Source organism: Hyperoodon ampullatus, assembly GCF_949752795.1.
Source record: "Hyperoodon ampullatus genome assembly, chromosome: 8".
In the NCBI taxonomy this organism is placed as follows: domain Eukaryota; kingdom Metazoa; phylum Chordata; class Mammalia; order Artiodactyla; family Ziphiidae; genus Hyperoodon; species Hyperoodon ampullatus.
The window spans coordinates 5,269,250-5,293,032 of record NC_136921.1 but is presented as its reverse complement, the minus strand read 5'-3'; the positions used below and the strand labels follow the sequence as shown (position 1 = coordinate 5,293,032).

Sequence of the window (23,783 nt, the reverse complement as noted above, 5' to 3'; positions counted from 1 at the left end):
GCAGGACCAGGTTCATCCCTTTGCTTGATGACAGCCTGTGAACGCTGGCAAGTTCCAGGGGAGGGGTGTGTGCTGGTGGTTTTCGTGGATGGCCATCTCAAGTATTGAATTTCCTTGGGTGTGAACTTGTAATTCCATAGAGCAGTCTTGCTGGGAAAGAGGCCTTTTGCATGAACATTCTGCTGCCTAGGTCACCGTTATTTGCGCCCAGAGATTTCCAGTGACAGCTGTCGCGTCTCTGGAGATTGTCGGACGGTTTGGGTGCAGCGATGTGATATTTGCAGAGTGGCCATCCCTGTGGGTCCTCCACAGCTCCTGACGGCTTCCCTGAATGTGCCCTCTGAAAAGTGAGGAAAACCATTATTTTTTTTTTTTTTTTTCGGTACGCGGGCCTCTCACTGCTGTGGCCTCTCCCGTTGCGGAGCACAGGCTCCGGACGCGCAGGCTCAGCGCCCAAGGCTCACGGGCCCAGCCGCTCCGCGGCATGTGGGATCTTCCCGGACCGGGGCACGAACCCGTGTCCCCTGCATCGGCAGGCGGACTCTCAACCACTGCACCACCACGGAAGCCGGAAAACCATTACTTTGAGAACTTCTGAAGTGCCAGGTGCTCAGAGCCTTTGGATCCTTGCATTAACTCTGGGGGAGGTCCCATTAGTAGCCTCCCTTTAAAGAGTTCTAAGTTATTTCAGGTGTTGTATTTCTTCGAGGGTGTTCTAAGCACCTGGCTCAATAGCCTGCATTTCCTTCTATCTCAGGAAGGGCCCAGTGCTCGGCAGGTAGCCCCTGTATGCTGAATCCCCGCTGACCACCCCCATCCTGCGATGGCTGGGGACCCCTGGGCGAATCCCCACCCGCCTCCTTTTGCATAGTGGGTGTGGCCCAGGCCCGAGGGGTGGGTGGGGAAGGAGCAGCCCTACCAGGGGATCCCTCCAGGGAAGGCCTTCTCGAGGCTCCAGACTGTCTGCCCTCTGACCAGCACTCCCCTCCCTAAAATGAAGCTTCTGCCTGGCGGGGGGGGACTCCCCGCAGGCAGTCAGGCTCTGGGAACTCGCCCCCCCATCATGTTTGCCTGTTTTCCACCAAGGGAGAGGCACCTTTGCTCAGGGGGCAGCCACCCAAGATCAGCTGCAGCTGAGGCTTTCTGTAGCCAGGGGAAGAAATGAATCACCGTCTTCGCCGTGTCTTTCCCTAACCGCTGGAGACTTTGTAGATAAACTCTGAGGGGGTTGGGTGGCCCTGCGGTGTAGCGGTATAAACTGGGGCATCCCAGAGGGGGGCGGGGCCAGCAAGTCAGCTGACCTCTGCCGTTATCTGGAACATGACCGACCAAGGCACTACTGCTCCCCTCCGGGACTCAGCGTGGATCAGCCGCCTGGGTTGATCAAGTGAACCGTTAGGCAGCATTTCTTAAGCAGAATGCTGATAAGGGCTGGGGTTTAGAGGTAAAGTTGGTGGCCCCATGTCAAGAACCCTCATCTTCTGGGGGAGGTGGTTATGTAAATGGCAAATGTCAGGTCAGAGCAGGGTGATCGATACCCAGAAGGGGTGTGCACAGGTGTGTGTGGCGGGGAGGCCACACACAGACACCTGAGCCCGGACCCCAGTGATGAGAGGAGTTAGCTGATCCTGTAGCCCCAGCAGGAGGCAGTGGTGAGACTGGGTTGGGCGGGGTGGCGAGTCAGGACTAGGAAGCAGTTTGATGGGTTACAGGGAAGACTCTTGGGATGCAGACGACACACATTTGCTGTAAGCACCGGGGCCGGTGCTTCACAGACGTCATAACATTTGGTTGTCACATCTGCCCTGTGGTTATCACCTTACTGCATAAGTGAGACTGGGTGCAGAGACTCTAGGTCACTTTCCCGAAGTCACACGGGGTTTGCACCATTCTGGCCTTGGAGTCCGGCACCCCGGTGGCTGTATACTGCAGGGGCGAGTGGGGGCTGTCTGGGGCCTGGGGCACCAGTGCAGGAGTGGGCATCTTCCTCTGCAGGTGACACGAGTCTCTGGGGGGTCTCAGCGGAATTGTGCCCTAAAAGTCCGATCACAGCAGAAAGGATGGTTGCCCGAGAGTGGGCTGAGCCGGGCCATGGGGCAGCCAGGCCCGCCTGCTCTGGGAATCCGGTGGAGGATGAAGAGGATGGGGAAATGGAGGGAGGAAGGAGAGTTGGGAGGACGTTGGCAGAGGCCAAGGGCACGCAGATGGAGGAGAGGCTCTTGTTTCTGTTTCTTATTAACTGGGAGATAATTAAGCATTTTCGTGGGCTGGCCTGGCCGAAGGAGAGGACACGATTGTGATGGATGGTACAGGGTCCGTTTGCCAACTCTGAGCGGGAGACGTGGGTGTGGTTGCGAGGCTCGAGAGTGAGGCCGCTCTGAACGCTGGCCTGAAGTCTTCCTAAGAGGGCCTGGTGCCCTGGCATTCTCAGGGAAGGCGGTCAGCCCGGAAAGTTGGAATGGGGAGGGTGGGTGGGAGCCCAGGGCTGCAGGATGCTGGCACCTAGCCCTTCCTGCTGTGCGAGCATCTGCAGTGGGCCCGGTGCCTCCACGCTTGAGCTTGCACGAGAGCCTCCTGGAGATGCAGAGGGTCGGGTGGGCACCACATGCTGCCGGGCCGTGGACACGTTGTGAGCAGCGTCGGTCCAGTGGGGTGGAGTCTGGACGGACCCACCTTTGTGGGGAGCGCAGGAGCAGGGGTCTCCGAGGCACCAGGGGCTGGGAGGGTCGTGGCTGGTGTAGACAATGAGATGTCTCTCGGCCTTTGCCAGATACAGAAGGATCTGAAGGATTGGGAAGGAGAGGACCCATTAAAATAACCGCTTTGGTGCAGTTCTGGAAGGAGAGGCTGGCCGGCATGGAGGGCTGTGGGCAGAGAACGGCTGTTGGAGACGAGGATGGTAGGACAGCGCTAGCTCTGGGCGTGGCTGTGGGAGGAGCCTCTGGAAGCCAGTGAAGGACAAGGCCACTGGGGCTGAGGAGGCAGGTGTGTGTGACCTGGTTCTCCCGGCCGCCCCCCTTGGGGTGGAGTGGCTGTGACAGTGACAGGAGAAGAGGGACCCAGGGATGGCACCTGAACCCTAGCTCTGCACGTCACTTGTTGCGGAGCCAACTAGTCATGTCTTAGGTGGTTTATATGACTTTGTAGTTTAGAGGCTTTTCAGGCTGCCCTAGATACACCCACAGTGGCGCCCAGAGCTGGCAGGTTAGGCGTCATGCACCTCCTTTTCCAAATTTGGAAGGTCTTGTGCTGGTTCACTGCCAGGCAGATCACAGAAGTGCTAGCAACACTCCTTGGGGGACAGCGATGACGCTGGAGGGGAGAGTCAGTGAAGATTTTGAGTCCTGTGGATTGTTTGGCCGTGGCTGATTTATGTATCATTTCTCCCTCCGTCCATCTTTTTTCATGGAAGGTCCTGGGGTTGGTGGTGATTTTTTTTTTTTTTTTTTTTTTTTTTTGCGGTACGCGGGCCTCTCACTGTTGTGGCTTCTCCCGTTGTGGAGCACAGGCTCCGGACGCGCAGGCTCAGCGGCCATGGCTCACGGGCCCAGCCGCTTCGCGGCATGTGGGATCCTCTCGGACCGGGGCACGAACCTGCGTCCCCTGCATCAGCAGGCGGACTCCCAACTACTGCGCCACCAGGGAAGTCCTGGTGGTGATCTTTGAAAGGAGGCAAGCGTAGGACAACATCATAACGAGGTGAAGAAGCTCGGAGCTGCCCTAGTTGTCTGGGCTAGAGACCCAGCCTTGCCTTTCCCCTGCGCCCCCTGCCCTCCCACCTTCCTGCTCCAGGAACCCCTCACCCCTCGCCCCTACTCCTTGGGCACTGGGTGCTGATGACCAGTGTGTAGCAAGCAGATGAGGAGAAGACATAGATGTTCTATTCCATCTTATTGTGTCAGAACTCATCCCGGCGACCCAGTTGTCTTCTGTCCCCAGAGCTCTAATGCCAATTGTAACTACCAAGGGGCTGGCTGCTGCCATCAGCCGCCGTGGAGCCTTTATCCTCCGAGCCTGGGGACCACGGAGCTGGTGACACATTGGCTAACGAAGGCAGGAGGCTGGTCACATGTCTCCCACTGCGGATTTGGGGCAGAGGCGGAATTTGGGCTTCGAACAGGCATCTTCACATGCTGTTTTCAGCACTTAGAGAAAAATATATCAAACCTTCAAGTCCCCTGGGCACAGATGAAAGATTTCCAGATATCTCTGCAGCCAGATCCCACACAGGATGCAGTCGTGATAACTCTTGTTCAAACAGGCTTTTCTTGATGGTGAGCTTTGTTAACAGTATGGATAATAATTCCCACGGCATTATTTGTGTCCTCGAGTTTTAGTTCCACAGAAGTTCTGGCTTTTACGAATCTTCGGGGTCGTGGATCTAAAGACCAGCCTGGTAAACGTCCAGCTGTTGTCACACACACTTAGGTGGCTGCTCTTTGACAGCTCCTGGTATTTTGTTTTTACTCCAGAGGCTGTTAGGAGGGTCCGTATCAGACTCTTCCCTGTGTTTTTTTTTTTTTTTTTTTTTTTTTTACAGTCCAGGTCTTTTATTTTCTTTACACCCATCATGCCATGAATTCATAGGGAATGGGCTCCAACAGTTCAGGCTCCTTTCCATTGGTTCTCATGAAGTGTGCTTCTCTGGGTGGAGCAGCTGGCGCTTCAGTTGAACCCAAGGACCTTTCTCTTTGGCTTCCTTCTTTTCCTGATCATTTTCCTTCACCCGTTTCAGGAAGCTGTCTCGGCTCTTAGGGTGTTTAATATGCTCGATATGCACATTAATTCTCTTGGCAAGAATCTTGCCCTTAACTTGTTTGTTTACAGTGATGCCAGCAGCATGCTGGGTAATACTGTAGACTCTCCCAGTTTTGCCACGGTAACATTTGTGGAGCATTCCTTTCTGAACAGTGCCCGTTCCCTTGATAGCTACAACATCACCTTTCTTGTAGATTCGCATGTATGTGGCCAAAGGAACAAATCCATGTTTTCTAAACGGCCTAGAGAACATGTAGCGGGTGCGCCTCCTCTTTCCCTTTGTGTTGGTCATTTTGGCGAATTACTGGAAGATGGCAGTTCCGATGGCAGTTCCGGCCGAAAGGCTCTTCCCTGGGTTTTGATTGTCGACGATCGATCGGGCAGATGTTATTGTTAGGGGAATCCCTTCTGGTGGATCCTGCAGAGGAAAACGTTACCAGATCAGCCCGGCCCCTCGGCCCCTCATGCACTCGAAGGCTGGGAGGATTAGGTAATCTGTAGGAGTTTCTTGGGTTTTCTCCACACAAATTCCAGAGCTTCTTTGCAGCTGTTCAGGGGACAGGTGCAAAGTTGTGTGTTGCCCTTGATTAAATCCTTCTGACTCATCAGCTGAACTGCCACAGAGAACTGGAGGCCGGAAAAGGGGAGCATCCTTGCGGGGAGCCCCGGCTGCAGCGCAGCGTCTGGCATCGCAAGGGTGACCGTACGTAGGGTGGGCGCTGCTCTGGTTGTCACCCCTTGGGGTGTCGGCATTTGTTTCCATAAAGTGACAGGGAGTAGGCTTGGCTTTCATTCTATCAGCATCTTAAGTCACTTTTGCCTGACACTTAGCAAGGAAGACCACGAAAATGTTTCTGACACATTCCTGTATTTGGGAGTGAGAATCTATTCGTAACGGACAGGGGGCATACTTTTGAAATCAAGACTGCTCCTCACTGGGCTGCTGAAGTGGCTCTGAGGTTTCCTAGGGGCTCCTGTTCCAGCTGTGTGGAGGGCCCTCTCCTCTGCCCCACCCCCCACCTTGGCCTCGGGCAGGTGGCTTCCCGTGGAGTCAGCTGCTGTATCTGTGAAATGGGTCAAATGAAAATCTCTTCCAGCTCTAGCTTGCTGTAATTTAAACAGCGGTTCCCATTTGCAAAGGATGGAGTGATGTCACCCTGAGCTAGTGCAGGAGCGGACCGTGTGACAGAGTACCTCCAGCCCTTGGTCTGTGGCCCGTCAGGCCTGCGCACAAGTCCCTGCAGGGGCTCGTGGCGGGAGCTGAGATCCCATGTGCCCTCAGGTACTCTGTCCACACCTGGGCAGTGCTGGAAGGCACTCCTGGGTCCAAGCCTCCAAGCATCTTGCTTAGGACATTTTCTGATTAAAAATAATACAACATTGCTTTGGATTTTAAATAATTAAGGTAGGCAAAACTTCACTTTTTTCCTTTCCAGCGTTTTAATCACATCCATGATACTTATTCATTTAAACTAATTGTAACTGATGACGTGTCTGTCACAGAGTGAGGACCAGTAGTGGCCTCCTGTAACTCCTGCTATTCTTCGGATTTTGGGAAGGGCTACAGGAAATCATTGCTTCTCTTTTTTTAGAGAGAGTGTCTGGAGCTTTCCATTACTACAAACAGAGGCAGGCAGGACTGGCTGAATTAATAAAATGGTAAAATGAAAAGCTGGGAAGACGGGAACCCCTAGTCCCCTTTTCACGTGGGTGTGTCTCGCCTGTGCCTTTGGACCCGCCCGAGGCATTTTGCCTTCAGGAGACATTTGCCAGTATCTGCCGACGGGGGGGGAGGGGTGCTCCTAGCATCTAGTGGGCAGAGGCCAGCGATGCTGCTAACTGAACACCCTATGATGCACAGACGGCGCCCCACCAAGAATGGTCCAGCCCAGAAGGCCCAGAGTGCTGCGGTGGACACACCCTGCTCTGGATGAAGGCCAGATACCTCTTCCCTTTCGGAAACCTATTTTTTTGAGTGTTTCAGGTAGAAATAATAATCTTCTGCCTTCCTCTTCCCCGCCTTCCTCTTATCACATGTAACACTTTCTTCTGGTTGGTGGTTATTTGTGACACTTGTCAACCCCCGCTGTCAGAGGTCCACTGACTGTCAGGGTGTTTGTTCCTGATTCACCTTCGACGTGAAATCGTCTGCAAGTCAAGTGTGAGTGCCCACGCTGCTGCCCTGCGCAGGTGTGGTGCCGAGCGCCAGCATCTTGTATCGATCACCTGTCACCTGGAATCCGCAGGAGGGCTCCCCACAGAAACCTTTGCTGGCAGGATACTGAGCTGGACTTGAGCTACCGCCTAGGGTGCTTGCGTGGGTCTCCGGCCCCTCCTCTGCCCCGGCCCACCTGTAGGGGCACCCAGCTGTCTGGCTTCCATTGGGACAAAACTGCCTGATTCTCAGATCTGAGGATGCCTTCGGACGGGCAATGGATTGAGAAAACCCTTTCTTCTAAGGTCACACCAAGTTCAGTTGTGATCAGTAGTCGCTGACCTGGTTTCCCCACTCTCAAGCCTGGAGTGTGGCTGTCTTGCCTGTTGAGGCTGCACCTGGGGGCTTCCTGTTAAAACCGAAGTGTGTGGAGCACAGGCGCTGCCTTGTGATGTCTGTGCATTCGTACACATCACGCGGTCCCGTTGTTAGGCTGGCAGTGACTGCATTGCTGTCGGTCCTTGAGGAAGAATGCTGGTAAGATGTAGGTGCTCAGAGGCCCCCTGTGGTCTTTCTTCTGCTGAATGCCCTTGCCCCAGGGACTGAGCACGTGCCTTGTCCTTCTGTGACTCAAGGGCCTCTCACTTGAGTTCCACTTGAACCTGCAGTTTATAAAATGAGGGAAAATGGGGCCCCTAATGAGTTCAGCCCAGGCAGGGTAATTGCAGAAGCTGAGCATCACAGTAGATCTTAGATCAGAAACCCTTCCTCCTGCAAGGATCTGACTCGAGTCTTCTGCCAAAAGGTAAAACATGAAATTGTTAGGAAAACATACATGTCTTTCTTTGCTCCCTATTTGTATCTGTCAGTCAACCTGCTGCCAGAAAAGAGGCTGTCACGTGTCCCGTGACAGGGGGAGGGATCCTTTGATGGCTCCTGGGGTGGGCGTGCAGAGGCCAGGGCACGGTCAGCGGGTTGCAGGTTTGTGTTGCCCACAGATGTGGTTCTGCCAGGATACCGTAAATGTGATGACCGGCTGGCAAGTTCTGCTGGTTGGAAAGTCAGCTTGCGGAACAGATGGCTCTGCTGACTACCAGGGGTTTCCTTTAAACAAGGCTGATCAGCTCTAGGAAAGCTTGCAAAGTAGTATTTTTACGCAGGGTGTTTAATTTATGGGCAGCTAGAAATGGCCCGGGACGGGGAAGTCGTGGGAGGGTGGCCAAAGGATCTCATAAACTTGGGACTGGGGGAGGGAAGCCAGCTGCCGAGGTGATGAATGGGGGCGTAGGTAGGGCTGGCCCCCTCTCCTGGACCCCCCATGTGGTCCTTCCCTTTCTGACATTGGCATCTCTGCAGTGCCAAGGCTTTGCCTGCTTGCCTGCCGGCTGCTCGGTTTTGATGTGGCAGTGAGATCGACTACAGTCTTCCGTTCTTTTTTTTTTTTTTTGAAGCTAAAATGGTGATACAGATATACTCCGTGGCATGGAAGAATTCAAGAAGTAATGGTCTAGCAGGGCTGCTTTAAAAAGCAACAGGAAGATAAAGCGGTCATACCCACCTGAACACATATAGTATGATTATTTTTATTTTTCAAAGGCAGGTCTGGCTGTGAGAAAGGATTTCTATTTTGGAGGGGCAGGTTCTGTCTGAGCCTCTCTCTGTCTTCTTTGCATCGGAAGAGCCCATGTATCCAGGGCAGTAGGGAGAGGCCATTCTCCCAGGTTTTTCAGTGCAGATGATCAGGCCTCACACGGAATCGTTACAATTGGTATGGAAAATGGGTGCTACTTGTGAGGCAGAAAGCACTGAAAGATAGTGAGCAACACCGGCTATAGCAGAAAGAGGTCTCCTCGTACAGTGTCATCTAAGATTCCAAGTTCTCTAAGGTGGATAGAATGGAATCGTCTACTCTGCAGCCTGCATCCTCGGGCGGCAAAGTGCAAAACCCGGGCTGGATTCCAGACAGCCGCGGAGTGATTGGAAGGACCCTAACAGTTCAATATTTGAGTTCTAAAGAAATGCTGTTTCCCCGCCTTGGGCTCTGTGAATGCCCACGATAACAAGATCTATTTTATATCTTACGGGGCAGCTGATTTCATATTAAAATTCATCTCAGTGTTTGGAAGTTGCCATGGTCTCAACTACTAGTGAGAATGGATGCCAGGCTAAGTTATAGGGCCTTGGATTCTGGCCCTAACAGAGATCCTGGCCTCTCTGCATTGCTGATCTGCTTATAGACCTGGTGGACCTTTAAGTCTCTACAGCTGTAAAATTGGAGGCTTTTTACTGTCTCTTTGGGTGCTCGTCCGTCAGACCATGCTGGGCACTGCCCTGTACCACCCTTTCATCCTCCTGTCTTTGTATGTTACGTCACTTGGCCTTGAGAAGTGCTGCGTCTTTCACAGGTTTGTGAATTCTCAGAGGACAGAGAGACTCCTGCCTTCTCACTGCTGAGTGCCACAGTAGATGCTCAATATATATATTTGATGAATAAATGAACAAATGGAAAAATGAATAAGTGAAAACTTGCTGAGATGTTGAGATATCATTTGTGTTCAATTAGTGTCAAATGCAGTAACAGTCACACATTTGTTTCTCTCTCTGATGTCCACAAAGCAGAACGCTGACAAAAGAAATGATGTTGAAGCATGGAAATGGGCACAGGCAGTGTGACCCCAGGTTTAGCTCTCAGCCATGAGCTGTATATAGCCTTGGGGAAAGCACACACCCTCTCTGAGCCTTCACGTTCCCCTAACCTATGGGTTCTAGAAACCTCATTCTGATAGATGACTACTGCCTGGCTCTAGCTCTAGAATTTGGTGATCTGTGTGTCTTATCAAAGGGGGCTTTTTATTGAAACTCAAAAGGTAAGACTGATCTGTCCTGGGGTCCCCATCTTTGCAGTGAGGACATGTGAGAGACACATTCCTGAATCCTTTAGTGCCAAGAGCAGGTGGATGGAACTTGTGAGCCTGTGACAGTGGCAATTTTGTGTCCAGGTAGAGCCACTGAGGGTGGTCAAATGTGTTTTAAAGTACTTAAAAAAAAAATAATCCTGGGCTTCCTTGGTGGCGCAGTGGTTGAGAGTCTGCTTGCTGGTGCAGGGGACGTGGATTCGTGCCCCAGTCCGGGAAGATCCCACATGCCGCGGAGCGGCTGGGCCCGTGAGCCATGGCCGCTGAGCCTGCGCGTCCGGAGCCTGTGCTCCACAACGGGAGAGGCCACAACAGTGAGAGGCCTGCGTACCGCAAAAAAAAATAATAATAAAAAATAAAATAAAATATAATAAATAATCCTTATTTTTTAGAGTAGTTTTTAGTTCATAGCAATACTGAAAAGAAGGTACAGAGAATTCCCACATCCTCCCCCCCGCCCCACCCCCCAGTACATGCAGAGCATCCCGGACCATCAACATACCCCGCCAGAGTGGTACATTTGTTACAACTGATGAACCTACACTGACACGTCATCCTCACCCGAAGTCCATCGTTTGCATTAGGGTTCACTTTTAGTGCTGCACATTCTATAGGTCTGGACAAATGTGTAGTGACACGTATCCATCATTATTATATCATACAGGGCATTTTCACTGCCCTAAAAATCCTCTGTGCCACAAAGCATCTTTTTAAAAATAAACTCAACCAACTTTAGGTTTATTTCATCAAATCCAAATATTTCATTTCACTCTGAGGTAAAATCCAGATTTCCTAGGTTATAACCTCCTTTGCAAGAGACCTCGTGATTCATCTTCTATCCTTTTCAGTGCCATAAACACAGTAGTTGCCCCATAATTACTTGTTAAGAGATTAAAGAAGGGAAATCAGCACTTGCGAACAGCTGTCTAATCCCAGAGTCACACCTGGCCTGGCCTCGAGCACTTTTCTTAGCAACAGCCTCTCAGTCTTTGGCATTTCCAGGCCTAGAGAAGGCTGTGTAAAAGCATCCGGTTTGATGAGTGGACGTTGTCTTTACCACATTTTCCTTCTGAAGCTTTTAAACAGAGAGATCTATGTTCAGGACAGCATGAAGAACTAATGTGTTGATCAAGTACGTGTGAATATAGTGCTGCGTCAGATAACATGAGAACCAGTATCTACAGTGCCAAGGTGTAGCTGGTGGGAAAATGATGGGAGAAAAATCAACACTAAATATTAATGGTAAAGGGACTTCCCTGGTGGTCCAGCGGCCAAGACTGCGCTCCCAGTGCAGGGGGCCCAGCTTGGATCCCTGGTTGGGGAACTAGATCCCACATGCGCATCTAAAAGATCCTGCATGCTGCAACTAAGACCCAGTGCAGCCAAAATAAATAAATCAATATTTAAAAACAAAAACAACCTGTTGATTAAAAAAAATACTAATGGTAAATATTTAGCACTTACACAGAATGCCTGCACATAGTCTCAGCTAATTCATTCCTCACAAGCATGCTCAGAGTTTAGGTACTGGGTTTTTGTTTTTGTATTTCTTTTCCATCCCCACTTGACAGGTGTAAAAACTGAGCCCTCTAGGAAGGAAATGGACAAGCAGGGCTGGGACAGGCAGCCTTCTTTCTTCTGCTCTTAGCCACTGTATTCTCTGGCCTGTTATCCAAGACAGCAAATGCCTGCCTGTCAGGAGTTTTTCCCCACCCGTTGGAAAAAGACTCCAAAATATTATTCTAGGAGTGAAACTGCGCGGTCCTTCACTTGGAGGGCACTGGTGTGAACCGCACCCCCATCGCCGGATGCTGCCTTCCTGGGCCCTTCTTTTTTCTCTCCTTCCTGGGGGTGCACTTGCTCCTCTGTAGTTAGGGCAACAAGTACCTAAGGTACCTTGCTTTTGAAAACAAGCCTTTTGAGTCGCTCCTTAAAAGCTCCTTGATTAGGAGAGCTTCTTCCTATAAACCCTCAGCAGGTGAGAGATGCTCCATATTCTGTTTGCTTTTGCAAGCCAAGCCCCGGAGTGTCGGTTCAGGCAGGCGCAAGGCCCCCCCGCTCCTCCCCCACTACGCCCCGCCAATCCCCCGGAGGCTCCGGTCCGCGCGGCGGCGGCGATCCATCCCGGCGCTTAGGCCTGGCCGCCGAGCCGCGCGCCCGCCGACACCGCCGCCGCGCTCCCGGGACTCGGCAGCCGGGCTGGGCGCGCGGCCCGCGGTCCCTGCCCGTCTGCCCCTGCCCGCCCCGCCCCGCTCCGGCGCGCATTTCCATTTTAAACCGCCGCCCGCCAGACCCTCGCCCGTGGCCGGCGCAGCTGCCCGCGTGTCCCGAACCCACGGAGTGGCAGAGGCTGCGGAGCCGCCGAACTGTGCAGAAAAGGCCCGAGGATGAGAGCGGGCCCCGCGCCGTAGACAATGAAGCCGCGGGCGCCGCCGCCCGCCCCGGGCCTTGCGCGCCGCGACCGCACCTGCCGGCGACACAGTCCCCACGCCTGACCGCCCGCCCGCCCGGCCCCGCCGGCCCATGGCTCGGCGCCCCGGTCCCGGACCCCCGCACTCGGGCCGCGCGGTGCACGGGCCGGCGGGCGCCAGGGGCGCCGTTCCCGCAGCTTGAGCGCGGCCCTCGCGGCGAGCGGGGGGCGTGGACCCTGTCCGGGCGCGCCCGCCCTCCCCGCCACCGCGCGCGGCGACCGCCCCGACCGTGCGGCCCGGCCCGCGGCGCGCTGGATGCGGCGGAGCCCCGGCGGGCGGCGTGGCGGCCGCGGTCCCGGGAGACATGTACCTGCTGGACGACAGCGGCGAACCCGCGTCTCCGCCCGCGGACGCGATGCCGCGCGGGACGCCCCCCAAGAAGACCGTCTACCGCATCTCCGTGACCATGGTCAGGAAGGAGCAGCTAGGCGCGCCGGGGCCCGGCGGCCCCGACCCGCGTCCGGCCCGGAGGCCCCGGCCCGCGCGCTCCCCGGACGCGCCCGGGCGGCTAGTGGAGGAGGCGGAGGAGGTGGCGTGCGCTGAGGACCCCGAGGGCCGCCGGCCTCGCGCCTGGGACTTCCGCACCTTCCGCACCCGCAGCACTGGGCAGCTGGAGCTCGGGCGGCTCCGGCCGTGCGCACGCGGCCCGGAGCCCGCGGCCCTCGCCGGCAGCCCCCCGGCAGTGGAGGAGGGGACCGGCAGTCCCGACGTGGAGGGGGCTCGAGCCGCGCCCTTGCGGCGCAGCCTCAGCTTCAGGCACTGGAGCGGGCCCGAGGCGCCGCGGGGCCGGGCCCTGGGCCGCGGGAGGCGCCACAGCAGCTCCGGGAGCCTGGCCTGGGCTCCGGGCGGCGAGGCCGTGGCCGACCCCGGGGCCGCCCTGGAGCCCGCGGCCTCCGGGCAGCCCGCCTCGGAGAAGCGCAACACCCTGGACGTGGGCGAGGTGCTCAGCAAGAACGACGCGCTCTCGGACCTGGAGCGCTGGGAGCGCAGCAAGAGCAAGAACCGCACGCTGGACAACAGCGACCTGCAGCGGCTGGAGCGCGCGCGGGCGGCGGCCGCGGGCTCCGGCGCGGCGTTGGAGCACCGGCTGCTGCGCTTCTTCAGTGGCATCTTCGCGCGCAGGGACGGCGCGGCCGGCGGCGGTCCCTCCCCGCGGAGCGGCGCCTCGCGGCCGCGCGGCTACTTCAGCAGCCTGCGGCGGGCCCCGGCCGACGCGCACTCGTCCAGCGCCGAGAGCATCGACGGGTCCCCGCGCAGAGGTGGGCAGCGCGGCCGGGCAGGGGAGGGCAGTGGTGGGAACCGGCCGGGGGCCCCGCAGCGGCCTGCCTGGCAGAACACGCCGGGACTTGGGAACGGCTAAAGGACCTGCCCTCCCAGGTCAGCAGCCGGCGAGTGGCCGTGCTGGAATTGAACTCCGGTACTGCGGTTTTTCCCCAGTCATACCGCAGCTCTGGAAGTTCTGGACTGCCCCTGCTCCCAGCTGCGTGTGCTGGTGCCTTTCAGGGTCTGTCACTTTAGCCACTGTGAGCCCGTCTAGGGAGACATCACCTTGCCAAGCGGTGCCTTTCTCCCGCAGATGCTGGCGCAGCCAGTTCTCCATAAGCGGGCCCGTGAGCTCGTGCTGCACCGCGCGCTTGCCGGCTGGGATACCTGTGGGATGCAGCAGGGAGCTGGGGCTTGGTCCCGGAAGCTGCCACGCAGGTGGTGCTGCGTGGCCAGGAGAGGCGGTGTTCATCTTGGTTAATTTTCTACTTCCGCCCCCAAGCCTGGTCTCCCTGTAGGCACTACCATCTGTGAGTGCTGCGATGTGGCCTCGCTGCTTTGGCAGCTCTCACCCTTTGGTAGAGAGGGTTCACTCCAGTGGTCAGAGCTGGGTCTGTGCCCACAGCCTCCCTGCCAAGTGGCATCCTATGGTGAGAGCTCGTCTGGGCCAGGACTTGTTTCCTAGGAACGTATTACAGCACACGGGCAGGGAAAACCACAGCCCCGCAGCTGATCCTGAAATCTCCGTTCTCTACTCTCTGCTCAGTTCTCTGGACCTCCAACAGGGAAGGTTCTGGAGGCAGATGTGGCAATATTCTCTTGCAAGTATCAGCTGACCTTCTGGTAGTTGTTTGGGGGTCAGAATCCTCCAGAAACAGCACAACTCTCTACGTGCTGCCTGGGCATCGCCCTAAAGAGGCTGGGGGCAGGGGGTTAGGCTAGATCGTTGCGTCCTTCTTGTGGGGAGGGGTGTGAGGGGGATGCCTAAGTATATTGTCCCCTGGGCATTTCACCACAGAAAAATCGTTAGTAACGTCCCTTCTGCTAATTACCAGAACCCTGCTTCTGATCGAGATGGAGATAGTTGAAGCACTGCAATGTGGGCTTTTCATCAGAGCTTTTCAACTGCTAACCCACCAGCCCCAGAGAGCGTATTCCTCCTTAGTGGGCTTCACAGGTTAGCTGACTGCCGAGGGCGTATATTAAAACCAGCCAATACAAAGAAACCACTGCCCTCACTGAAGTTACTTTTAAGGTAAACTGAAGACAGATGATGTCATGTTCTAATACACTCCCTTTGAGCCTCAGGATATGATAGAAAATATTTGAAACCAAGCAGTCAGATGTGCAAGTAGTGTTAAAATCTGAATTTTTTGATTAGGGAGGCTGTATAGCAGCATCAAGTTACCTGTTGTCCGGCTTGCATTAGTTTAACTTGCTGCACACACCTTTTGTTGTAACCTGCCTTGGAATACTGTAGAAAGCACCGTGTTTGACTCCAACCATTATCTCAACCCCTTCCCACGTGCCCTTAAAATATTAAAAAATGATGTGAGTTATTTTGTTGAGACACTTGGTTTGTATGGAGCTACCACTGCCATCACTTGTGTTCGGTGGAAGTTCAGATATGCAGGCAGCTGGTTCTTCCTCTAATGGCAGGCTTGCATCTTTGTTCTCAGGGGCTTTGTAGAAAATAGTCATTAGCTGCCTGGGTTCCAGGCAGGTACACCTCAGCGGGAGGGGGAGGGAGACCTCAGAAGGAGGGGAAGGGAGCCGGCCCAGACAGCACTTAGAATGTGTTTCATTGTGGCTATTGATACAAGTTAAAAGCTTTGGGGTTTGGGTGTTTTCTTTCCTGTCAAATGGATTGATACTAGATTTGGAATAGTAAAGGTGTGAAGTGTATGGGAATTTTTCGTTCTAGGGCAGTACAAGATAATAACAAGAGTAATAATTAAAATAATGCTTGGTTGCTTTGTCCCTGGGGCCATTCCTTTTCTGGGTGGAATGACTTTCATCTGAGAATAACAGCACTGTGGGTTGTGTAGAAAAACCAAATGTTAGCGAACTAGGTTACAGCACACACAGTTGGAACTCTGGGGCCTTACTTCAAAGTTCTAGGTACTCACAAAACTACCTCCTTCACCTGCCTTTGGCTAAAATACCTGAAATGTCAGCGTTCTCAGGATTTTTGTAAAGCCTGTATCTATTGCAAGTAAAAGGTGCACCCCACAGCTTTTGGGTCTTCTCATTTTTATCATACTTTTCTACTTTTTATATATTTGCTTCCTGTGACACAGATTATGCAAATTTTACGTGCTATTTAAATGAAGTTTTGAATTGAGGGTAAAATTCTCTCAGGTAACATTCAGATGCAGTGGAACCCAGGCTCAATCTCCCTGTGAATGTCCATAGAGCGAAGGTCCCCAGCGCCTTAAACCATGGGGCCAGGTGGATTTTCAGGACTTAGAAAATTTGGATTTTAGGAAGGTAAAGTGGTGTGTGTGGCAGCACACTGGCCATGAGGTCAGGCAACACCCTGTAATCAGACACTAGCAAAATGCAGCAAAGCCGGAGATATTCACACTCGGTATGATAAATATGCCCTGCCACCAAGAGGCTGCTAAACATTTGTGAACAAAGCTTCCATTTTCAGACCTGTTTGGATTTCAGAGTTACAGGTAAGCCGTTGCAGACCTGTAATGTGATATATATATATTAGGAGGAGCAGTCACTAGTTTTAAATCTCAGCCACTTTGTATCAAAATTTGACATCCTTTCAGGTATAAAGGACCTTAGAGGAGATTTGTCATCAGGCAAATTTTCCTTTTGTTACACTCCTTCAGCTGTTAAAAGTTTGAACTGACTATAGGAAAATAACTTTAAAAGACTACCGAATTAATTATTATTATTTACTTGGCCTCTTAGAGTTAATTTGCTTAGGCAAGGTACCTTTGCAAGATGGTTAGAGTCTTATTTTAAGAACGCACACAGGCTCACACATCACATAGCTATGGTTTTCTTATAATCTTAATTCAAGGCATTAGGATGAAAGAATTAAAAGCTCCTGTTGTTGTTGGATGATTCTCTCGTACTTTTTAATCCCTATTGGTCTGTTGAGGCTCTTCCGCTTTCTCCCCCCACCGTGATGTGTAACAGTTGCCTCCCAGCTTCCAGGGTGGCTGCTCTCTGTCAGCTTTGTAACTATCAATATCAGGGAAGCCCTAGAACATTTCAGAGAGTCCGTATGTCAGATCAAGGGCAGTTTCCTGTCATCTGATATGCGTGTATTAGGGCAGAGTCTGTTGACACAACTATCATGTAATACAGCGAAAGATCACATAATAAATGATTTATGACACTGTAGGGTGTCACTCTCTGGCGAGGGCCCTCTGCATCCCGGCCAGCCTGCTGATGGATGGAACCAGCTGCCGGCATCCTTGGAACCAGCTGCCGGCAGTGCCAGTCTAGGGCCGCACGTGTTTTCAGGGTGTTCTGTTGCTGTCTGGGAGGACTGATTACAGCAATAAATTCATTGATAGCCCAGACTGAGGTTAGCTCTTTAAATTACTGATTTACAGCTGATTTTTGACAGCACATTTTGATGAGTGGCTTTGTTCTTTAATTTTTGATTCCGTTGATTTGTATCACTCAATTTGTGTAGGGTGATAGACTGTTTATAGTAAAAAAAAAAAAAAAAAAAAAAAAAACAACTTTCAGTAAGAGGGGAAGCAACAGTGAAATGAAATGACTGAAATAACTTGATGCATTTTTATTTTTGAACTTGATTTGTTGCTGAGAAGGACATACAGGGTTTTAAAGAAAGGATGTAACTTAAAGTTTTTCATTTGAGACTTTTTTTTTTTTTTTTTTTGCAGTACGCGGGCCTCTCACTGTTGTGGCCTCTCCCGTTGCGGAGCACAGGCTCCGGACGCACAGGCTCAGCGGCCATGGCTCACGGGCCGAGCCGCTCCGCGGCATGTGGGATCCTCCCGGACCGGGGCACGAACCCGTGTCCCCTGCATCGGCAGGCGGACTCTCAACCACTGTGCCACCAGGGAAGCCCTGAGACATTTTGAACCAATTACATACTCAGTGTTTTGAAGTTCACTTGTGTATGTTGTTTTTTTTCATTTGTTTTGTTTTTGTTTTTGTTTTTTAATAAATGACTCTAGGTAGCAATTTAGGAAAATCCACATCGTTTTAGTCGTAAGGTTGAATTGTTTTCCTGGAGACGGAGTAGCCCACTTGGGGTACAGACAGAGCTGCGCTGGTCAGCCAGAGACCCTCGAAGCAGGCACGGGAGGCTTAGGCTGTGTCTTGCCACATTTATTTTCTTGAGTTGGAGCCCACGTTACAGCATAGTCACCTATTAGCATCTTTCGTGATCTGGGCTTGGCTGGGCTTGGAATATCCTGCCCCCAAAGGGATGTTCAAAAGTACATCTGCTAAAGAAATCCTCCAGTTTTAACATAGGTCCACTGCAGCCATCTGGTCGGTTATACCATCAAGTACTTCTGTTTGGAAGACTAAGACCCAACTGTAAAGCACTGGCACCACTGTTTGTATTTTCAGTCTTTTTGTTGTTCTATTGCATTAACAAACGTTTGCGTTTCTGTGGCGTGATCTGCAGTGGAGCAGAGAGCCAGGGCTTACTAGGGCACCTGACTCCCAAGGTCGGTAGCCTGTGGGGGGAGATGGAGAGGTTCCCGTGAGTCACGACGTCATGGGATACTTAGGGGAAGGTATGACTATTTCTCCATCGGGGCACTAATCCTAATGTGTAACCGTAACCTTGTTTGCTGTCTGCCAGTTCGAATAGTCAGTGAGTCCCTCCTGGGCGTCCTCTTCCTCTTCCTTTTGTAGAATTAAGAGCACTGTGCTTGGCACGTAAACTTGTAATAGGTGTTTGTGGGAGGAACTGAGATGACTGGGGCGGGGGGTGGACACAAAAAGGGCAGCAACTGTCCTTGAAGAGGGGAAGGAGTGAATGAAGGCCTCACAGAGAGAGAAAATGATTTGGGTCTTGCAGGATCAGTGGAGTTTACCAGGTAGAAAAGAGGAGATTCTCCACCAGCAAGTTGGTTGGGATTTTCAGAGTTAACTCCTAAAAAAATTATTCGTGTTCACCAGATCTATATGACTAATGCCACTGTCAGCCGTTAAAAAGGATGTTATGGTTTTCAGGAGGTTTTTTTTTCTTTTCTTTTCTTTTTTTGGCATGAGGTTTTCGTTGATGATGGGAAATTGCCTTTAGGCTATTGTTATTTTCTGTAATTATTTGAAAAATTATATTTATTTAAAATGCTGACAATGAGTAAAATAATGCAAAAGAAAAGGTTTTTATTAGGGCAACAATTGAGATAAAGCATGTACAGCTGCAAGCTGCAGTTATATCCCCAGGTGATGAACAGAATTGGTATTAAGGTCAACAGATTAGCAAAAAGAAGGGCGATTATTGTCTTTGCATCATTTTGAGAGAAAGTACCATCTGCCCACCATCGTTTTGGTCTAGGTTTTGTTCAGCTCAGATTAGAGTCCAGTGTGGTGTGGTGATGATATTTACTTGTTTGTAGGTTACAGCCTTAGGCGTTCTGTTTCTCATACATTTCCATTGATGTAGGCATTCACATTTGTTAGTTTTCTTTTCTCCCGTTCATTTACTTAAGAGAAACCTGTAGGTGCTCCTGTAGTTTAAAAAATCTTAGCACAGGGCTTCCCTGGTGGCGCAGTGGTTGAGAGTCTGCCTGCCGATGCAGGGGACTCGGGTTCGTGCCCCGGTCCGGGAAGATCCCACATGCCGCGGAGTGGCTGGGCCCGTGAGCCATGGCCGCTGAACCTGCGCGTCCGGAGCCTGTGCTCCGCAACGGGAGAGGCCACAACAGTGAGAGGCCTGCATACCACCCCCCAAAAAAAAACCAAAACAAAAAACTCTGTTGATAACCCAAATTTCATTCTCTAATAAATCATTAGCTGTTTTAAAAAAAAAAAAAAAAATCTTAGCACACATCTATTTATTTGGCTGGTTTAAATTCAAAGATGCATCTTGACCCTTTGTTTTCTCATAATCTCTTGTTCATTTCATTTTCACGTTGGTTTTCAATTCTAACATCACTCATGGATCTGAAGATTCAGAAAACTTACAAAGAAATAAGCTCCATAGGTTGGAGGATGGGACTCTCTGTTCCCTCCTTCATTACCAGGGCGTACCAGCCAGAGGCTTGGGAAGGGATCATTTGGCTTCTCCTTATCTAACAAATGGAGATAATTTGAAGAGGCACACTTCACTTGGGGGAGTGAAAGGGAAAAAGAGAGTTACTTTTTTTTTTTTTTTTTTGCGGTACGCGGGCCTCTCACTGCTGTGGTCTCTCCCGTTGCGGAGCACAGGCTCCGGACGCGCAGGCTCAGCGGCCATGGCTCACGGGCCCAGCCGCTTCGCGGCATGTGGGATCTTCCCGGACCGGGGCACGAACCCGTGTTCCCTACATCGGCAGGCGGACTCTCAACCACTGCGCCACCAGGGAAGCCTGGGTTACTTTCTTATATTGTCCTTTGTTGAGAATAGTTACGAAGCACTGGGTCTGTGTCAGGTGTGTTCGTCAGGTGCAAGGTTTTGACTGACTTAATGTGCCCTTCATTTGGTCGGCACTTAGGACCACTCCCTTTATTTCGAGGGCTGCCTTTGGGTACCAGTGGAATACAAATGCATGTGTGCGTGGATATTCATCTGTTTGAGATGCCTGCCAAAGGGCAGCTGTGTTCCCTCTGGCCCCTGTGCCTGTCGTCGCAAGGACTTCTTTCAGCCGTGCTGCTGACCGTCAGACACTTGAGAATTGACCCGGGAAACAATGCCCCCAGGCTCTATGATGCAGCTCCTGCCCTCCCTCGTTCTCACACAGACCAGAATTACTCAGATGTCACTTCTTCAGTTGATGGGGGTGGGGTGTTGATCCATCTTGTACCTTCCTGCTCCAATTAGCAAGGGCTCTAAAACAATGGAAAAACCAGTTGGTCTGTGAACTGTGTGTAACAAGATTCGGGACTTAGGGATGCACACCTGTAACTTGCTTTCCTGCAACTTAAGTCCCGCTCCCTTAGACCCTGGCCTGGTCGCTGGTAGAGGGGTGGACACAGCAAGGCAGGCTGTCTCCGTGGCGCCCACCGCTCATTCATAGCTCCCAGATACCTGAATATCTTATTTTTCTGGTTATTTTACTTGCCAGACTAGAATGCCAACCTTCTGAGAATCTGGCCTCTCTTGCATTTAACAGAAGATGCCTAATCTACGTGCCTGATCTGGCTCCTGGAAGTCTCTGGAAGCCAAGTTCATTTGAAGACACTTGGGGAATTTTAATTTGCAAGGGAAGCCTGGGAGCGTGGAGACTTGTCTCCTGGTTTTGAGGAGCAGCCATAAGAAGGACGCAGCAGTCAGCACGGAGAGTGCAATGCGTTAGGACCAGGTTGACTCAGAACTAGGTAGGCAGGCGCTTCTCACAAGCCAGCTCTCACCTGAGGGGTGGGCCGCTTCCCTGTGTGAAGTGTTCCCGGTCACAGGAGGCTTCCAAGCACAGGCTAGTCAGGGAATGTTGGAAGGGGTGCCGTGTTCGTTGTCTGGGGCTTAGAATTGGTGGTCTTCAAGTCCCATATTAGTTTTTAAGGTCAAGAGTCCTTTCAGGATCTAGGATTTTGGTGATTTTTGTACCTGGTCTCTCAGGAAGCAGCTTTCTCCCAAACTTACAGGAAGAGAGGTATATTTGTCTGTAATTTCCTTGTACTGATCTCCTACCTGCTCCACGGCTCCCCGTGGCCCCCCCAAACCTGGCTGTACTGTGACTGCTGCTTTATTCAGCTGGCTCACCTGAGACTTAGGGGAAATGATCTGTCCCGTCCCCCCTGCCCCATGGCCACTCTGCAGCTGCCGCTGCAGCTTGTGCTTCCTGGGCTCATGTCGGGCCATCAAGCCCCTCATGGTACTGAAGCCGCTTGTCCTTCTGCCTTCAAGGTGGTGGGTGATGTCCCAGCGTGATCTTAATCTGATTCTCTCGCAGCCTGTGCTTCTTTCTTTTTTGCTTTCTCTTAGCGTTCTTGCCTTGAAAACTGATTTCAGGTATGTGAGTAAGTCGATGATGGTGGCAGGAAGGAATGTTCTGTTTATCGTGGGAGACTTTTTTAAGTTGCCACGTGGAGAAGGCGCGGCGTCCAGAGTCAGTGGAATAGGTTTGGTCTTGGCCGCAAACTTGGGCGCAAGGTGCCCAGAGAAGTCATTTCACTGCCCTGAGCCCCATCTGCCTCGTTATTTAAGTAGGTGTTTAGAATCCCAGTGGCTGATTCTCAGGAAGGCCAGAATGAATAGCTTTGCTTTAGAATGATTGCCTGTAGTATGTTTTACAAAAGACCCAAAGATAGAACATATGAAATACGTGGATATGCTTGGATTTACGGTTGTTCTCACATGTAAGCTGGCCCAGGTGGGGCAAATGCATTTCCAAAGCCACAAGTATGAATTAACCTTGTATTTTGTTTTCACTACTTCACCCTGTATTTTCTAATTATCTCCCAGTTAACTACCTCTTTTTAAATTGTTGACCATTGTACCTTCAGTTTATAAGTGGGAGAGCACAGTGGTCTTTTTTTTTTTTTATTCCCCCTTGGGCTTAATCTTTTTTCCCCTCTTGATTCCTGTAACCAGAAGAGTTAACTCCATTAGTAGCATGTGGATTCATTTCATTCCTGATCCGAGCCAAATATGTGTTTATTTCCGAGAGCTATTCCGAGTGCTGCGTCCTCAACCTGCCTTTCGAGATCCCTGCTTGTGCTTTCCTCCTGGAGAGCGTGTTGCCTGGAAACCAGAGTTGTCTGCATCCCTAGAAGAAGCCGTCTTCCTATTTTTTTTTTTTTTTTTTTTTTTTTTTTTTGCGGTACGCGAGCCTCTCACTGCTGTGGCCTCTCCCGTTGCAGAGCACAGGCTCCGGACGCGCAGGCTCAGCGGCCATGGCTCACGGGCCCAGCCGCTCCGCGGCATGTGGGATCTTCCCGGACCTGGGCACGAACCCGTGTCCCCTGCATCGGCAGGCAGACTCTCAACCACTGCGCCACCAGGGAAGCCCCCGTCTTCCTATTTTATTGAACAGTGATTGATCCTCCTCTTGGCAATGACTTACAGCCTTCAGAGTAATGAGCACTGATACAACATATTGTTTGTTCAGTGGGGTGGAGTGTAATGAAGATCATTTGGAGCATTCCATATTATCTTCAAATACTAAAGTTTTCTAACACCATGATACAGATGGTGTCTTTGGACCTGTGTTGCTGTCAAGCTGATATTTCCACTCTTTTGTACATCAAGTAGTACTGCTTTGGATGAAAGCACTGAGGCTCAACAGTATAAGATCATGTCATAAAACCTGTTCATCATTCGTGCCAGCAGGTAACCCTGGTGAGAGGCACTTGGGGCTCACATGGGAGAGGTCAGAGTGCAGGGAGCTGGGCCCATGATGGACCCCCCACCCCCACCCCGCCCCAAGACTGAAGAGTGCTAATTCAGTGTATGCTCGTGGGAGATTGAGAAAGTCTGCTCTGTTGTTGGAAAGAGGCTCAGACGTGAAGCAACTGAGCAGCTTTGGGCGGGCTGTGAGGCTCTGATCTAGCGGTGGGAGGCGCGTTGGGCCTGAACCCAGTGAAGGTGGGGTGGAGTGAGGGTCTGCACGGGTACCGGTGTCTCGAGGGTCAAGGGCATGGTAGCCCTTTCTGGAAGCTGCGACCTGGGATGCACCCTCCGGGATGTCCATGTGGCCCTTGATGTGTGACGCCCTCAGGCCTGTCCTCTGGCTCTCTGCGTGCCAGTGAAAGGGGACCCAGGTGGCCTCCTGAGGTGGGAAGCCTGGCCTTTCCCGGGGCCTTGTCTCTGCCCGGGAGCAGGTGACATCCATTTGGCCTGGTTCTGACACGTGCAGCGCATCTTCAAGTAGCATCCCAGTCCGAGTCCCCGTGGCCAGAACTTCACCCTGGCTGGAATGTTTGCTCTGACAATTCTTCTGCAGATTGTCCTGTTCAGGCCGCATCAGGAAAAGCTCATGGCCTGGTGGGAAGAGCGACTGTGGGCCCCCGGAAGCTCTGCTCGGAATTACCCCCCTAGCACCTGCTGGGCCACTCCGGGCGGGCTTTCCCATCTGTGCGCCTGGGCTGACGCCGGGCCGTGGGCACCAGATGAGATGACCTGTG

At 52.2% G+C, this 23,783-nt stretch overlaps 2 protein-coding genes across 3 annotated transcripts in view; one reads left to right on the top strand and one right to left on the bottom strand.

Annotated features, from left to right (window-relative positions):
* The window catches only part of AGAP1 (ArfGAP with GTPase domain, ankyrin repeat and PH domain 1), a gene marked incomplete at both ends in the record, with an annotated part of 558,849 nt that overhangs the window by 144,926 nt on the left and 390,140 nt on the right, over positions 1–23,783 (top strand). The window lies entirely within an intron of this gene.
* On the bottom strand, positions 4,628–5,050 carry LOC307056803 (large ribosomal subunit protein eL21-like; the record flags this gene model as incomplete). Its single annotated transcript, XM_079709751.1, has 1 exon — positions 4,628–5,050. The coding sequence occupies one exon, from the start codon at positions 5,048–5,050 to the stop codon at positions 4,628–4,630; it is 423 nt and encodes a 140-aa protein (XP_079565877.1).